The 18529-nt window shown below is 40.1% G+C and overlaps 2 protein-coding genes across 2 annotated transcripts; one reads left to right on the top strand and one right to left on the bottom strand.

Moving 5' to 3' along the window:
• The first annotated feature begins 7193 nt into the window (after positions 1-7193).
• nfkbia (NFKB inhibitor alpha) lies at positions 7194-11470 on the top strand. Its single transcript, XM_022750024.1, has 6 exons — positions 7194-7516; positions 9017-9122; positions 9392-9602; positions 10302-10390; positions 10523-10783; positions 10897-11470. Exons 1-6 carry the CDS (start codon positions 7263-7265, stop codon positions 10930-10932), a joined length of 957 nt encoding a protein of 318 aa, XP_022605745.1. The 5' UTR covers positions 7194-7262; the 3' UTR covers positions 10933-11470.
• Positions 11471-13311: 1841 nt separating this feature from the next.
• Positions 13312-18489, bottom strand: psma6 (proteasome subunit alpha 6). The gene is made up of 7 exons (XM_022750025.1): positions 18323-18489; positions 17542-17636; positions 17317-17398; positions 16684-16839; positions 15948-16126; positions 14828-14922; positions 13312-14323 (listed from the first exon to the last, which is right to left on the bottom strand). The coding sequence occupies exons 1-7, from the start codon at positions 18396-18398 to the stop codon at positions 14266-14268; spliced, it is 741 nt and encodes a 246-aa protein (XP_022605746.1). The 5' UTR covers positions 18399-18489; the 3' UTR covers positions 13312-14265.
• Positions 18490-18529: the final 40 nt, after the last annotated feature.

Here is an 18529-nt window from a genome sequence, read left to right on the forward strand (position 1 = left end):
CAAGCCTTTAAGTACTGCAGTATTATACAGCTGAGCTGTTGTGTTGTCTGTCTGTGTTTACATAGAGTTTACATCTTAACTAGAACTGATGGGAATTCTGCTTGTACATGATTTTGTGTGTTGTGTGTGTATGTGTATGTATGATAGGAAAAATCAATCGGATTTACCACATTTCACTTGTTAATTAGGAGCCTTGTAGTTCAACTTTAGGACTTGGAGTTCTGGTTGAATGTAATGGTGAGAATAGGTTTAATTTAGGGTTAATGATGTGAACGTAGCCAAGGGAAGGTCCTCATAAGTGTCGTAATACATTATCACCTTGAGAGGGCTTTAGTTAAAGGCCTCATGACTCCCATAACTAAAACAAGTTCCTGTCTCCATTCTGTCAGTTGTTACTGTGATTGTTACAATAAAAAGAGAGTGATATACTGTATATATACAGTATATTTAATTTTTTTTTATCAAATTCAAGTATTCAGCCATAAAATTTGTCAGTGCTCCATGATCATAGTTGAGTATTATATTGGGCATTAATAGGGACCATGCATGCTCACTCTGTGGTCACTCTGCTGTGTGATTGGGGATGTCTGTCACATCTCAGTAAAGTGGTCATCTGTCACCATCTAGTGGTGGATTGTCCCAGAACACAAAATGATAGTTTGGCGGTGCTTTGTTGGCTTGTCAGAGAAACCATGTTGTAGCTGGATGATTCAGTTAAATTGTTTATTGGGTTTGGAAGTAGTGGTTTGACTAAACAAATCTACTTATTAGCTCCCGACCGTATACAACCAACAGATAGAGTTTTAACCTTTCTGGACTAAACCAACACGGATGAGAAATCCTTAAAGTGAAGACCTGATGATGTGGCTGAAAGCTCAAGAAAGGATGTAAGTGGGCTTTGAGTTGAGATCATTTTGTTAAACTGCATGATTTGTTTGACAAAAAAGTCTCTCCTGAGTTCGTGCTCTCCTTTTTCTGGAATTTTCATGCATATGACATGATCTTCATCAGCAGATGGTGTTTGCTTCGTTGTCACAGAATTGTAGGTGTGTTCAAGCTTCCACTTTTTTTCTGAGCACTTGAAGAAGTTCTTGTCCATGTTTGTATCTAAGGTTTAGGTTTAAAGTTCGTTCTTGATCAATGAATGATCCAGGTTTAAATTTCAGCGTGAGCCGACCTTCACCATGCTGAAGTAAGTCAGTCCCTTTAGTCCTTACCAGCTCCAAGGCTGACCTCTGACCTCACTCTGGAGCAGAGCGTCAAGAAGATTATTATTATAATTATAAAAGTCACACTGCTCTTTTTATTAGCTGATCTACTGACAGCAGCCCTCTTACTCCCCCTGCTGACAGAGGACTTGTCTGCAGAGAAAACAGTTGGCTCCATAGATTAATTCCTCCGGGTTCCTGGTATTAATTCATTCTCCTTGACAGTAGGCTGGAGTGTTTGGTGGCCTGCTTGTGTGTGCGCACACCCAATGACCAGCTCAGCGTTAATCAGGTCAGATTTTCCCCTGTTGGCACATTGGGGTCATTGTTTAGATTTGACCTCCAGGAAAGAATCATTTGACTTAGGTTGTCTGTTGCCCACCAGCACTAAATGACAGGAAACTGGAGCTGTGAATCTCTACAGGATCATCACCATTTGCTGAATCTGTTTAGCAACTTTTTCAACAAAGTGCTAAGAGATAGAGGGGATGGAAAACAATCAGCTTTAGTAAAGGGAAGTCTGCACTGCTGACTGCACAAACCTCCACAGTTTGTTAATGCAAACTCAGCAAAATCCAGTAACATCAACAAATGAGTTAACGACACTATTGCAAAGTAATGAGAATGGAGCCCAGCTGTGTCTTTAAAGTTTGCTGTGTGTATTCCCTTGAGGAAGTTGACACAAAGGTTACTTGCACTGTTTGCCATTATGAAGCTACAGCTGTTAGCATCCAGTATTTCTTCACAAAGTGGAAAATATGAGTTTTTTTAGTTTTTTTTTTTTAGGTTTCAATGTTATAGTAAGTGGTTGATGAATTAAATGCAGACTAAATGCAATTTCATGATTTTTTTTAAGGGCATGCACCTATATTCCCACAATATGTCAGACTTTCAACCTGTCCAGTCTCAGTCTACTTCAGCCTTTCTTCATCTTTTATGAAAGTCATAATATGGCGAACAGACTCAATATTAAAATGTAGTCTTACTGTAATCATGCCAGGTTATAAGGAGCTGAGGAAGGGATATGAAGACCTGTTACTAAAGTATTCAGCAATACTACAAAATAAAATATTGTTTTAAAAGCAAAAGCCCTGCATTTAAAATAAAATAATAAAATAAACTAAAGTATCAAACATAAACATTTTCAGCTGCAAAATAGGCTGTTTTCATAGCAAACATTTTGATAAAAATTCTTATATTGTCACATATTATAATATTGTCTTATTATTACTGATCAGTCACAGCATATTTATCTTGTGGCTGGAGGTGAAGCTAATTTTAACTACTTTAGATACTGGTGAGAAGTTTCATCTGCAATAATACAATCATATCTTATAAACTGATCACGTTTATGTTAGTAGAAACTGTCAATGTTCCATGAATGTAGTGCAGTAAAAAGTACAATATTTCCATCTGAAATGTAGCTTCATAACTTTAATGTGCATTTTGCTTAGAATGTATTTATTTGTTGCTCTAATAGATTTTGAATGGTGGTGGAGAGCACTGTCTAAAACATCCGTCCAAAATCTCCCTTAGGAGTTCAATTGGGTTGAGATCTGGTGACCGTGAAGGCCACAGGATATGATTCACATCATTTTGACACTCATCAAACCACTCTGTGACCCCTCCTTGTTCTGTGGATGGGGGCATTGTCATCCTGGAAAAGACAACCACTCCCACAAGGATGGAAGTGTTTCACTCAGAAGGTGATCACTCAGAACAGCTTTGTATTGATTTGCAGTGACCTTTCTCTGTAAGGGGACTAGAGGACCTAAACCATGCCAGCAGGATGCCCCCCACAGTTTAACTGAGCCACCAGATCCCCTCACTGTAGTGGTGAAACACTCAGGCCTGTACTGTTCTTGTGGTGTGCACCACACATGCACTCACCCACATTTGTCCACATCCCTGTAGAACAGTGTCTGTGGAGTTTTTACAACACTGAACTCTCAAATGTGCATTCATCTTTGTAACTGAAGCCACACTATAATATCCCTCTCTGTGTCACTTTTGACCAACTGTTGTTGCTGACACAGTCTCAACAAGTCCTGCATTGATATTCTCATTATATATGGGCTGTAGACCACAATTTCCGACCCTATTTACTGAGTGTCTTTCCCACAGATCTAACTCTTCCCTTTTGAAAAATAAAGCAGTTGAGGAATCTTTGTGACTGAAGCTCCTGTCCTGACAACAAACCCTCTTTCAAAGTCGCTCAGATCTTTTTCTCTTGCCATCTTGATACATAATCAGAATCAACTGTTAATTGCTTCATTGTACCATGCAGTGCACATGTGCATTTGTTTCTCCACCCATTTATGTATGTTTTTCCTTTTATCTGTTACCTGTCGGTAACTGAAACAACACCATGTGACTGTAAAATCCTCCAGTAAATACTAAGGAAGTTCCTCCTGACAAGAAATTAGTCTGCAGTCCTGAACAGGAAGCAGGAAATTGAGAAAAGGGGAAGCAGGTAAAGACACAGGTGAACATAATGAAACCTCAGTTCATTCGGGGGTTTTATGTCTCACAGTCACAAGTTCACAATCTGATTTAATGAGTCATCGTTTACTTTGACCCTTCACCTTAATGTATTTGACTGTGTGTGTGGCAGGTTGAGTGATTCATTATGAGTCAGTCACTCAGTGCTGCACATGTCTACTCATGTCCTGAATGCCCAGGGATTCCCACGGACACACACAAACGTGCACAGAAACTGTACAGTCAGTTTATGCACGTTGTCACACATTGATGAAACATCATGTAACAATGACTACTATTCTAGAAAAGACTCAATAGAAATAGCTGACATAGCTTAACACACCTTCAGACTCAGTTATAAAGCAAAGACACAGACACTTTACATATAACAAAACCTCAATTGATTCAATGCCTATGTTATTTAAATTAATATAATTACTTGACAACTTTCATAAATAATCTCTCTGCTATGTAGGCTGCTGAGTACCAGGCAAAACTGAATAGCAGAACCTGACGGTGTGGGCTCATTAGGCCAATGTTATTTCACTGCTTACGCTGGCTTTTCATGTTTCCTCTTGTGTGATCAATGAGTTTTCATTGTTTTTACTGTAACCGAGAGAAAGACTGAGGGGAGAGATTAGGCTGCCGAGGAAAATATGTCGCATTCATTCAACTCAGTTTGTTATACAGTACGTACTTTGTTAAAGTAAAAGCTAAGATAAATACATTAAATAAATTAAAAATCCAATGTTAAAATCATATAGTACATAAGGGCATATCACATATACAAAAAGCACACACTTGCCTACACGTACTGTATGTATCACATACAGTAAAATCTGAATAATCTGCTCATCAATGTGTAAAACTGTGTTTTACAACCAGTTAAATGTCTGTCTTGACTTTTTCTCAAGGGCACAGTCTCTGAAATACTGCTGTGAAATGAACTGCAGCTAGTTAAACAATGGTGATGTATTAAAGTAAATCCTTCATGTTCAAAACCACGATGACATAAACAGAACTCATCAGGGACTTTATAACTCTGTCTCCACTTCCTTCCCCCTGGTTTTCCATCTGAAGGACACTCCAACCATGAATAGGTAATCTGGGCAAGTGCTGAGGACTCAAGATTACATTTAGAAAAGCCCACAAAAGAGACTAATAGTACTGAATACACACAAAAATCCAGGAACATTTATTACTTTTGCAACTGTACTTACTTCCCTTCATGTCTTAAGGTGCTACTAAAATGTTAAGTCAGTTTTCAGCATTTTGGGATTTTCTTTATGTACTGTTTTAAACATCAGTTGTTTCAGAATTTCGTGTCAGATAATGCCGTGATGCCCCTGACTTCCAGTCAGTTGAGCTGCACTGAATTCATTTGAGTGGTTTCCAGTCAAAATGAATCAGTTCCACTGAGTCCAATCATATCTGCATCATTTAAAAGCGGCCTAGTGCTTCATGTTGGTGTCTAACACTGTTAATACACTCGGATGTTATAGATCAGTTTCATTCCTCCATTCTTTATCAAATGCTGTTTGTCTGTGTTGTGCACCACCCAAAACAGTAGACATGAGACAAAAAGCAACTGTACAATTCAGAAATGTAAAGTTGAATGGGATATGCTGGATGTAGAGATTTCGCAAATGTTTCTAATATACTTGAAATATTAAATTTCCTCTGTGTAAATACATTTGTGCAAATGTGTGTAACTGATTTGTTTTCCCTTTGTCTCTCAGTCTTCCTGCTTTGTGCATTCCTGTCTTCCATTCATCTGGGTTCTTATGCATCAAACGGATCTTGTTGTACTGTGCTCAAAGCTGATTGTGATCAGCAGTCTAGATACATAATATGCATTTGCAATGACCTGTGAGAGTGAATGTGGGTTATATGGTTGGCTGTCCTCTATATGATCTCTCCACTCTCTCTTCAGATATAAAGGAGCAGAATTCAAGGTTAAATGTTTGCACAGAGCAAATTACACTTAACACTGTGTAACACAGCAAATACCTAAATGGAGTTAATGATGCACAATATTCTGCACAGAAACTTTACGGTTGCAACACTGTGCATTTGCCTGCACAAACTTCTAACAAGTTGCACAACAGCACAGTAAAAATGTGCTGAGAGCGAAGCCTGAGCTTCCCAGTCTAACTGGTCACACGGACTGAACAATGGGAGGTAAAACAAGCCTGGAGTTTCCCTCAGGCCTCCAGGACATCACGTTCAATTTGATGTTTGTTTTTAAGTCTCGTGAAGCTTCACAGCCTCATAGAGAACTCATAGAGTCCTTTCATTTTATCTGCAAAGGAACTGAATGAGTGATTTGATACTGGGTTATTTGAGGCACTATAGAGAATCAATGGGAGTTTAATGCATTTGTCAGTAAAAAAAATCTGCAGTAGTGTTATTGACTAGCTGGCAGGACGTTAAGAACAATTATTAAATGCATGTCACCTCTGAGGTCAGTGATATAGTTTTTACACCAAATAAATAAGGGCATGTATGCACCAGAACTATGATTTCAAAGAACAGACTAGACATAAGTCACATATTATTCATTACAGTGATATCTTCCACTGACATAAACAAAACAAAAGCTGTCACTGGTATATCAAAATAAAATATATCTGTAAGATCAGACACATACATTTGACCATGCGGTCCAGACCTGTGGGTCTTGGGGAAACTCCACCGCAGGGCCTGCTGGTTTAGTCTTGGGTTCTTCGCACTATTCTCACAGTATGATAAACAAACTGAAATCACATCGCATTGAAACTTGAAGTTTTGGAGGAAACTCCTGTGCACGCTGCAGCCCCCCTCCTGCAGGTCTAACCACCCACTCCAACACTGAGGGGATGCAGAGCAACACTTTCTTAATGTTAAAGTAATTCAGCGGACAAATGCTGACAAACGTGCAGTTTTAAGACTTTCCATGCATGCATCCACCCTCGCTCATGTCATAACAGAGGCTTGTTTGTGGAATAGCAATGCACCAACATGCGTGACCAGTTTTTACTGAAAATATGTAAGCTTCAAGTTCTTCTGACTTCCTGGACTTTAGTGTTTCCCCTTCTTGAAGCATTAATGTATTTGATTTCACTTTTAAGGCTATGATTGCCTACTCTTGCTGTTGACCATTTTGAATTGGAAAGTGTGAAATTCTGTAAAATACTAAATACTACATAATTTGCATGATACTAGAGGCTATGTTAAATATACAGAGAGAAACTGCATATTTGTTTTTGCGGCAATGTGGTATTTTTTCCAATACTCATGTAGAGGTAGAAATAGTTGAGAAAATGTGTATTTTAAGTGCAGCAGATGTAGCCTGCAAAAGTACTTTGCTCTCTTGGTTACAGACTGAGTAGTGTATTTATATGTGTCTCAATAGAAATCCCCTCTTGGAGCCAGCAATCTGTATGCCGTGTTATTCTAAGTGACAGTTTTGTGGAAATCCCCCACCTAGTTGTTAGCTCCGCCCGTTGCAGCCACACAGAGGGCATTTACAGACTGCTGCGTTTCTCCTTTAGAATACAACCAAACGCACCTCGTCCCGAACAACAAACCACCATGGACCTCCACCGGACCAGTATATTAAACCAAATGGATTACAGTCGGGAATCTAAAGAAGGGAAACCGGGTCAGTCGACAGATGAGCGGCTCGACAGCGGTCTGGACTCGCTTAAAGAGGAGGAGTACCAGGCTGTGGCGGCCGAGATCCGTCAGCTCCAGGTGAACTGTAATCCCCCACAGCACAAGCAACTCCCCGCTGAAACCGAGGAGCTGCAGGAATGGAAAACACAGATCACAGAGGACGGAGACACGTAAGTTTGACCAGGAGTTGCGCATGGTGGGATATTTATGAGTTCTCGGAGGTACAGCTAGGCTTGCAGTATCGCCTGACTAGGCCTAGCTCGGGTCCTGGAGGTAATTTGATCCCTTTCCTGTGGGGAATGTGTTCCTCTAGCTTGTCATTACAATACACAGGCCTGGGCCTAGTGCAGACCGTGTTTGTGCTCCACTTTTATGCATTACTGCTTACAAAAGTACGCTGCTGCGGTGCTGACAATACACAGGACTGGTGGCCGGATTGTTAATGGGTCTAGCTGCGGTCAGACACGGTGATACTGGACGTAAACAAAAGGCTATTATCAGGAGGGAATCTACTATGGCCGCGGGTCAGGCTGGGAAAGTCCCGGGCGCGCCGCCAAGGAACCCGACCGACGCGCGCCCATGTGAAGTGAGAAGAAGGAAAAAAACTAGAAAAAAGTACCTTAAATTGCAGCAGCGTAAGTCAGTCGAGGCTGAGGGTGAAACTCTACCCTGAAATAGACGCCTGCGACTTATTGCTGTAATTAAACCAAGGGGAATAACATTAAAATAGTCCCCAACTGTTATTTTCATTATAACATAATTCCTCCGCGGAGAAATATAGTTCGAGTTTACGGTAAAGTATTTTAACTGTTGTTAGAGCTCGTGCATTGAGTATCTTCCAACGGGTCAAAGCTGAACAACGTGACCTAAGTAATCAAAACTGACGCAACGGTACTGTCTCATATAAAGCAATGAAGCATGAAACCATATTACACTGATTTAACCAAATGATAAGTTTAAATGTTTAAAGCCGCACCATTGCAGCGGCTCTTCGTGTGGAGTTCAGGGATCACAGAGGGGCCATTTTCTGTTTATTTACATTCATTTACTGTCATGGCATTCTTACTTATTACATCAAGTGTGAAACTGACTGCTGTGTTATGCTTACAAATCTGTCAAACTGATTTGATTTGTGTGTGTATAAAAAAAAAAATCCAACACTAAATAAACTGCATCAAGGATCTTTTGAATGTTAGGGGCCAGTAACATGGAAAGTGGGTGTCCTGCTGTATTACAGAGTCCAGAGATGTACCTTCATTCTGATTTATGATAGAAATACCACTTGATTTTATAACCCTTATTTCTTTAGTTTTACATTAGTGTAAGTCAGCATTTTTAGGGCTAGTTTCTTAATTATCTGCAATAAATTAATAAAATGTACAACCTGCCCCCGATTTAGCACAAAGTAAAACAGTTGTCTGCTTATACTAAACCTTAGGTTTGTCATAGAACCTTTTGGTATTAGTTGAGCTTTTCACTATTCAAAGATAACATTATGTGATGTAGATAGAAAAACACAATCAGAAGTATATTTGCTGTTAGTTAGCTGTATCAAGTGACTATGTGCTACTGGTTTCCTTGTGGAACATATTCCCTCAGTCTTTTACATCTGGTTGTGTTGTGTATGTGTATTTTAACAGGTTTTCTACCTTCTCCTTCTGTCTCTATAGGCTTCTCCACCTGGCCATCATCCATGAGGCCAAAGACTACATCAGGACAATGATTGACGAGTCCAAGAACACAGACTTCCTCAACACACAAAATGACCTGAGACAGGTACGTGAGAGACGCCTTTGAAAGGGATTTAAAAAAAAAAAGAATATATTCATCTCTACCCAGTCTCATCTTTATCATCTTACCTCTCCAATACCCATATGCCTCCATCTATTTCTGTGTACTTACTCAGGGTATACTACTCATTCCACAAGCCTGTACTGTAGCAATAGTAAAAATTAATGCTCTGTGTCTACCATCACATACAGAATAATGAAAATACCTGCTGACTCAATAACTCACCTGTCTCGGTGTGATTTTTCCCTCTCCAGACTCCTCTGCACTTAGCGGTAATAACAAACCAGGCAGACGTGTGTCAGCATCTTCTGGTATCCGGCTGTGACCCCACTCTGGTGGACAACAGAGGGGACACGCCTCTTCACATTGCCTGTCGCCATGGTAATCTGCTGTGCTTCAGCGTCATCACACAGTTCTGTCAGAAAGAGCATCTACACACGGTGATGGCTGCCTGCAACTATAATGGTAAGCTTCAGTTGTCAACTTTAAAACTTTATGTGTTTGCATATCAGATGGATTTAGCAGTTGTAGGTTGACTTACAATGTTTCAACTATATTAGAAAACTCTGTTCTGTGGTGATGGTAATGTCCTGTGGTGGCCCACCCATGCTGCATGGAAACCAGTCTGCTGCTGGTCTTAACCACTATTTAAAAGGAGGACTGGTGGGCACAAAGAGTCATTTCTGATGCCCATTATCCCTGAACACTATGGTTAGGAAGAAGGAAACATTTGAGCAAGCAAGGGGAATACCATTGCCTCTCATAGCAGTACATCCTGAGTGTAACCCATCTATTTGATGGCACATAATGGTAGATGCCAAGGCTCCAAATAGAAAGGGGGAAGGTTCTACTTTTAGATTTGTACACAGATATTTTTAAGGCATTGTTGGCTTATTTACAGATTCTTTTGGTGAACCAAGTTTTCAAAATAAACTACAACAACCAAAATAGAAAATTACTTTGTGTGAAAGTCTGTTTTCCTATTATAATCTGCATTAACATGGCAGTATGATGTAAGTGCATATCTAAAAGAATAATTTGTTCAGTTCAGTCAGTGAAATAACTTGCAGCCCATCTTAGGATGCTGGACTCTCCTGCTGTTAAAAACTGACATGTACAGGTCTGGGGTCAGTTGTTAAATTGTTCCTCTAATGTTTTGTGCAGGTCAGAATTGCCTCCACCTCGCCTCAGTCCATGGTTTCCTCTCACTGGTAGAGAACATGGTGGAACTAGGAGCTGACATTAATGCAAAGGTAAACAATTCACTTGTATACACACTGTATAGTTCACAATTAATCAATGTGAGACATTTTGAGGACCAGCCCTCTTGTTGTCTTTACTCTCCCTCTCTCCCTGTGCTAATAAAAAATCTAATGTTCCCGTAGGAGCAACACAACGGTCGCAGTGCGCTGCATCTGGCAGTGGATCAACAGAATCTCTTACTGGTCAAACTGCTGCTGAAAAAAGGAGCAGATCCCAACCTCCTGACCTCTGGTGGCCACACCCCCTACCACCTCACCTACGGTTATGGAAGTTTTGACATCAGGGAAGAACTGTACTCACTGACCAACCCAGAGCTGAGGGAACTGCCTGACAGCGATTCAGATGACAGTGAGGAAGAGGAGGATGAGACGTTTGATGAGGAGGTGTGTGTTGAAAACACAGAATTTCCCCTGTGCAGCCAGTCTGGCATAAATGAAACATGAAAATTTCCTGCTTAGTGTATAACAATTTTTTTCTGTCCTCTGTGTGTCTGCAGGTCAGTTATGATGACATTCACTGGAATGGACATTAGCAGGAAACGAGACGGAGAGAGGAAGTTACAGAGGCAGGAGGCTGTGATGATGACGGTAGAGGACAGGAGAGACGGCGCAGCTCATCCACTACTTCCTGGAATCGCGTGACGGAAGCCCAACAGCGTGGGTGACGCGATGCGAGCGTGACCGCTGACAAAACGGATGGGACAGGCAGCTGTAAAGGCAAATGAAACAGAGACTGACGGCCGAATAAACCAGTGAGACTGCTCCGGGCTTGCAGGAGAGCAAGCACACAATGAGATGTGAATACGTGACACATTATGATGGGATGGCATTGCTGTATGATAAGAGGATCGCTTGTATTCTGTGGACACTGCATCATTATCACAAAAACATCCATCCACACAGATGTACCTGCAACAGCTCTGTTGTATGATATTGTAAATGCTGTGTATACTAAGATGTATTTTTTATGGAAGCTGTGAATGTGTACAGTTGAGTAGGTTGTATATGTCAGACAGCAAACAGTCCAGCACACTCCAGTTAAATTAAAAGACTCATATTTAACAGTGAAGACCTCCTGTGTGAATATATTTGTAGAGATGGGTGACATGGTGGGGGCTCCTGGATGAAAACTGAGACACTGAGCTTGGAATAGAATGCTTTCACGTATGTACATTAGAAAAATGTCTTCCTAATATTACAATATAAAGATCATACAGAACCCTGCGTATAATCAACAGCGCCTGACAATATTACAAGGCAGCAATTATATGGGAAATTACTTTAACCATGTGCCTCTCTGCTGCCGTCAGTGTGTCTGATTGTATAAATGCCTCCATCAAAGCATGACAGCTGAGTTTCAGTTCTGACCCGCCATCTTTTATTTTCATATAATGCATGTCATGCAGGAACTCTCTGATACCTTGACAAGTCACTTCCACTGAATGAGGAACTAACAGCAAACTGAGCCTGCAATGCAATTCTTCCTGCTGGGTGTGTGTGTGTGTGTGTGTGTGTGTGTGTGTGTGTGTGTGTGTGTGTGTGTGTGTGTGTGTGTGTAGAAAGAGATAAGAGGCTTCGGGAAATTTTTGTGTGTGGAATGAGGCTGATTGCTCAGTCATCTAAATCAGGAAGTTTTTTGAAGGGCGGGGGAGAGGGACAGGGCAGGAAATTCCCAGGAGCAGAACACTCAACTGTTAGTGATGTTCCTGCTTCTCATCCTCCGAAGAAGGGAATCTCCGCAGAACAACAGGATGCTTCAGTTCAGCACAAGGAGGAAGGGAGTTTTACCTAAATTCCAGTAAAATTAATATCATTAAAACACATATGCAATTCTATGATGGCTGTATGAATCACAAGCAACTCAATACTTGCTTCTTCAATACAATGGATTGTACAACAAAATACTGTAATATATACTTTAAGCAAGTGAAATTAGTGTGCCTACATTTTTTGTGCAGACCACAGACTATTTTTCCAATTAGACAAAGGGTCAAAGGGTTAGGCGCTTCATCTTTGTCCATTTATATTAAAAGCATATTAAAATAGCTGCAGTAGACCTGTTAGTACACCATCTTTGGTGGTAAACAACTGCAGTTGTTTACATATACTACATATAAATTCCATGTAAAATCTTAACTAGAGTGATATTTCACCATTTGATTCATACTCAGCACTAGTCAGCCCCTGGGGTTATCTCAATATACAGTTTCAGAATAAACCAGCTCAACTACACGATGTAAACAATGTACAGTAATTGAAATCTGAAGATCCACCTCACTGACTGAAAACAATGCTCCCACAGGAACCATTAATGTGACAGATATACAGTCAGTAGCCACTTTATTAGGTACACCTGCAGTCTAATGCAATCCAACACACAGTTCTGCAGTGAAGTCTATTTATATGCTGCTTAGTATGTTCAGTATGACACTGTTAGAGGTGTTAATTAAATTACATGTTTTAGTATTGAGATCATAGTTTGTGGTAGTGTTGTATTTCAGAGGGGTTTCTAATACTCTGCCCCCCTCTTGTATGTTAATGAGGACAAAACAATAGCAACACTTATTAATATAATTTAGTCCAGTACAACACTACCTTTGACTGTGACCTCAGTAGTAAATATATAATTGAATTTACACATTTCTGACAATGTCAACAAAATCAGAACATTATAAAGTTTGTAAAGAAAGACGTTACGTTATTGTATTGCAATAGATTGTGCAGGCGTACCTAATAAAACATGTCGATCTCATGTCTGAATAAGCACCGAGTCACTACAGCAATACTGGGTTGGACCTATTAGCATGTCCAATATTGCACAAGTCTGAATGGAATGCCCCTCAGATGAACAAGAAGGATACAACAGCACAAGGTTCAATATGCACAGAAAAGGAAACAGCCAAACTAAAGGGTTCCTTAAAAACATTGTGTTTAATAGAAGTGCTGTATTGTACAGCAATGGCAGCAGATGGGAGGAGGGTCAAGACACAATGGAAAGAAAGGAATATACTTAGCGACTTCCCACTGACATTGACCTGAGTAGACCTAAACAGGGGTGTGACTGATGATGACTGTCACAACGGGAGAATTCCCACAGCTGTTCCCTGGGTTATCACAAAGTACATCAGAGCATAAACATCATCCTGGAGCTAATGACGAGTAGAGAGGAGAGACTGAGGCAGATGAATAAAACGAGACAGATTCAAAAAGTACAAGTTGTGGCAGCCCTGAGTAAAGATGGTTAGGAAGCACTGTTTTAAATACAGTGACTCAAGATGCTACTGGACCACTGAGTTCATACTTAAAAGAGGTATTGTGCCGTTGTTGTAGTGTTACCACACCTCCATCTTCCAGACATTTGAGCTGAGCTGCATACAGAGAGGGCACTGTGGTTAACACCTGTCTGGAACATCACGACCAAGGAGCATGTCAGGCTCCTGTGTCATATCTGGTGGACTGATGTCAATGTCCGGCATCTGTCCAGGCTCTGTGACATTTGGCAGCCGGCTGCAACGACGATGTCTCAGTGTGGCCAGAAGGAAAATGCAGGAAGGGGTCGATATGTGGATAATATTGTGTCTTGTCAGGTCCTGGCCCTGACCAGGGAGGATGGAGGAGGGGCAGGTTGCATGATGGGAACACTGACAGTGCAGCTGGGTAACATATTCTACCCACCTGCTATAAAATGGCCATATTGTTCTGTATTGTTTTGTCTCAACCTCACTTTGTTGTCAACAAGATGATACCAGCTCCTCCTTTATCTTCCTTCTAGACAAGACTTTTGTGTGAGGGAGGTGGGGCTTTCCTGTGTTCGCCGTTCATCATCCATGTAATGATGACGGCTACAAAATGGCTGCCAACTTTCTTCACTCTCTCTCAGACAAAGCCACCAGGTGAACATCAATCTCAGAGTCCGACAGGATCCTGGAACGCAAACACACACAAGTTTAACGGTCATGTTTTTTGTTCTGCCAGATGTTGTGGGCCATACACACACAGACATTGTGAGATCACACTCGACCATGTAAGCTCTTACTTTGATCTTATCCCTGGTTTTAGTTGTAGGGAATTTCCATTACAACACTTCTATTTTTCTCAATTTTTAATCATAACTCTGGACAGAGCCAGCATAAGACCATATTCTTTTTTTGTCTTTAACTTCTTTTCAGTTTCAGAACAATCATAAAAGACTTCAATGGCTGGAGCAATGGAGCTGCATGTTTTCTTGAGCAACAAAAATTACTTTGCTTTTCATTCAGTCAGTGAAATTTACCCAGGAAGTTTGGCTAAGCCCATGCACCTTTTTCAGGAAGACCATATTTTACATTTTCTCTGTAAATCCCATTTATCAGCCTCTGGCTATTCAAACCAGACTTCAACCTGTGGCACGGATTATATTTCTCACTCATGTCTCAGCAAAATACTCACTTGAATCTTGGTTCCTGTGTAGTGATGACTCCCACCTCCAGCTCTGAGGGCTTGAAGTCAATGGACAGTACGGTTGACAAACATGAGATAGCCGTCTGTTTTGAGACCATAAAGGGAGGGGCGAGGTGGAGAGAAGCATGAAAGAGGGAAGGAGGAAGAGAAAATAAAACATTACATCTGAGAGATAGATGCATTTAGACGCATTAAGGAACTCATTGTGTCGAATAATCTCGTAAGATGGAACATAATGTATAAATATGTAAGGGATGCTTGTAATTGTTAATGGAGTCACTGAGCTAATAAGGATGGAATGAAAGCCTTCACTTCTACCAGTGAGCAGCACTGTGTCACTGTCTGAGTAACTGCATGTGTGCATGTCTGTAAACATTTGACTGCAAATCAATCAGTGTGTCAATTCAGTGTTTCCAAGACTAGAGTTTCCACATCTGCTGACTTTTTAACAGATGTTCAACTCTCTAGAAGATTAAATACAGCTAGATCACACATCTTTGCCGATCTGCTCTGCTTGTCCACCAATAAACATTAGATTGTGAAATGGAGGTCGTTACAAAAGGTGGATGTAATGTTAAATTTAGATTAATTTAGACATAAGTCTCCTCTTTGCTTTAACTTCTTATAACAAGAGATCAAATCGTATTTTTATATTGTATTAATATCAGGATCCTTACTGATATTTTCAATTTTTATAACTAAATCCATTACCACGATATCAGTTCCTTAAGTGACTGCAACAGTTTGGTTCCCTTTGAGTTGACCAGAAACCACACAGTTGTAGTAAAGTAACACAGCTGTAAAACTCCCAGACATTTCCTGACATAAAAAAAAATTACCAAACCCCCCGATCTTCCTTGTCTGGAAAATATGAAGCGAAATTCACTGACATTCTGGAAATTCAGTAACCAGTAAAAACCCTGGAATGTATTACAACTTATTTGACCACCATCCCACAGTCCTAATCAATAATGTAGTTTTGGGAAGAAATTACATTGTGGCATTATAAATATGACAAGACTCTTTGTGTATATCGTATAAATATATATATATATATATATATATATATGTATACACACGTATAAGTATGTGTTTGTGTGTCTCATACCTCTATAGTTTGCTCATAGGTCCAGTCCAGCTTCTTCTTGACTTTCTTCTCCAGGAAGCTGGTGGCCTCTGTCTGTTTGACTCCAGCTGCTGTGGCCTTAAAGCCACAGTAGTAGCCGGCTGGATCACACTTATACAGCTGTGGACCCATCTCTTCATCCACTCCAACCACTATCATACCTGGGGGAAGGATGCAAGAGGCAGAGGGAAATTAAAACTTGACAGTAGGAACAAAAACTCAGAGATGAAGTAATTTATTTAACATCTGGTTTATGCTCTAAACAGCAGTTTGAAAAGTTTAATTTACTTTTAAGAAAAAATATGAAATCATTGTTAAAACTGACATGAAACCTTGTGCAAGAAGATGTGGGCTTGACCACTATCCAGTGTCAAAGATACAAGATGTAAGTTGGAGCTGCTGATGATACTGTGTGCTTATTTTCTGTGATGAAAGCAACATTTATACAATAATGGGACACTAAACTACTACTTTCATACTAGTTATTCTCTTACAAAAGCAGATTTCAGTGTAGGTCTTAATGCACCACTCAGTGATGCTAAAATAAAACCATTCACCAGCCCTGGTCATGGAGGAACCCATATTAATTGAAAAGGGGATGACAATAAGTTATTTTGAACATTTATAATGTGCCAGCTTTGGTTTAAATCTTATTTAACATAATCAATTATTGAGTACATGTTTCTGGTATACACAAACACACATGGACACTACTCACAGCATCCTAGTGGCCTCATCTCAGCATTCTGCGTGTAGACTTGGCAGATGTCAGCCATGCGTTTACACAACATGTCCACAGGGATCTCATAGCCGTACTTATACATCCAGTTAGCTGCTTCATACCGGGCCCTCTGTACCTGAGACCTGCCGTCAGCTGTGGGAGAGGAAGAGACAGAAAGAGCTTTTCAGAAAAATGAATAAAAGAAATACATAAGTGGACAAAACACAATTTTTAAAAATGTTTTTTGCAGAGAAAGAATATGATAAACCTCTATGTGTAAATGGATCAACAAGATCACAGAAATTAGTGATTCAACATGGTTGTCAGACAAGGCAGTCACTGACCTGATTAAATGACTTTAAATTACTGCTAAAACATGTAGACTCTGGGCTGCTGCAGAGATATGAGCTATGGGTTTTGTTATAGTTTTTAATTTTTCTAGCTGAATAATGCAACTCATAATAGACTATATCCTACCACTTAATACAGTTGACATGTTATTTACTATCGTCAAACTTGTAATGTGTCAAACTTGTAATGTACTGCTGTAACAATTTTATTTTTTTCTAGCAGATGCATTTCAAGCTATTTTCAGTGTTTCAGGTATTGTTGAGACTAGGCGTAACTTACCAGTCATGCCGGTCATGACACAGCCAATGTTCTCTGTGATTTTGAAGAGATGTGTGACTGTCAAGGCATCCAACAGCTTATCCTGAGAAAGACACGAGACATAGACATCACTAACAGATCACCGTGCTCATACAAGAACCATAATGACAGCTGGGGAATCTGATCACACATTTCTTTAAGAAACAGAAACTTCTGCTCGTTTATAATGTGTCCGTGTTTACTCACAGGGACTTTCTTCTGTGTGACGATCACAACACAGTCCTTCCCTCTGACGGCTACAGAGGTCAGTCCTCCCTGGTTGATGGCTTTGAAGGCATACTCTGAAAACAGATAGAAGGTTAAAAACAGACTGCTCATGTCAAACTTTTCACCACTGTGGGCAAAGTTGTTTTTTGTTAAAATCAGGATCCAAGCTACTTAATTGTTTTGAGTATACATGTAAATACAAGTCTCTAAATATAACACAATGTATACAACTGTATCATAGTGGTATTTCACTTTCACAGGTTTTCTTTTGACAATATTTGTCTCAGGTCTGAGGCTAACATGCAATAGAGCTCAGATATAATGAGTCACTTGGTCAAGAGAATGACTATTAAAAATTGTTAAAATTGGTAAGTAGTGTGCTACTTGACTGGCAGCTATCAGAGTTAACAAAATAAGGAATTCAACTAAATTGAAAAAAAAAAACCATCTATGTAAACATTAACAAACTTATGGTAGAACTCCTCAGCTAAATTTAGCTAGCTGGGAGATTTGTTAGCTAGCAAACTGCAATAAAACGAACCTGGTTAGCTAGAATTACTAATGAACTGTATGTATTTAAAGTTAATAATATATTACCTGCAATTATTTTGACCGTAACACCATGTAATGAAATAGTTATCTGTCCATAACAACATTGAGCTATGAATGAGTAAGCTAGAAGCTGCTAGCTAATGTTAGCCTGTTAGCCAGCAGTGATGACAGAGCAAGTTGAGATTGGTTAATTTCTCTCACTACTGACCGACTTGGTAGAGTCTTCCCTCCGGGGAGAAGATGGTGATATGGCGGTCAAACCCTGCGCTTGACCCCCGAGACATGACGGCTCCAAATAACTGTGGTAAACTGGTGAAGACTGAATCTGAAACTAAACTGAGAGACAACAGAAGCAAAACATGGCAAACATTTGCTCCGGAAATGATCTGTCTGACTGAGGGCTTCTACATCCGGG

The sequence above is a fragment of the Seriola dumerili genome, unplaced genomic scaffold (assembly GCF_002260705.1).
Source record: "Seriola dumerili isolate Sdu_G_001 unplaced genomic scaffold, Sdu_1.0 BDQW01000149.1, whole genome shotgun sequence".
Lineage (NCBI taxonomy): Eukaryota > Metazoa > Chordata > Actinopteri > Carangiformes > Carangidae > Seriola > Seriola dumerili.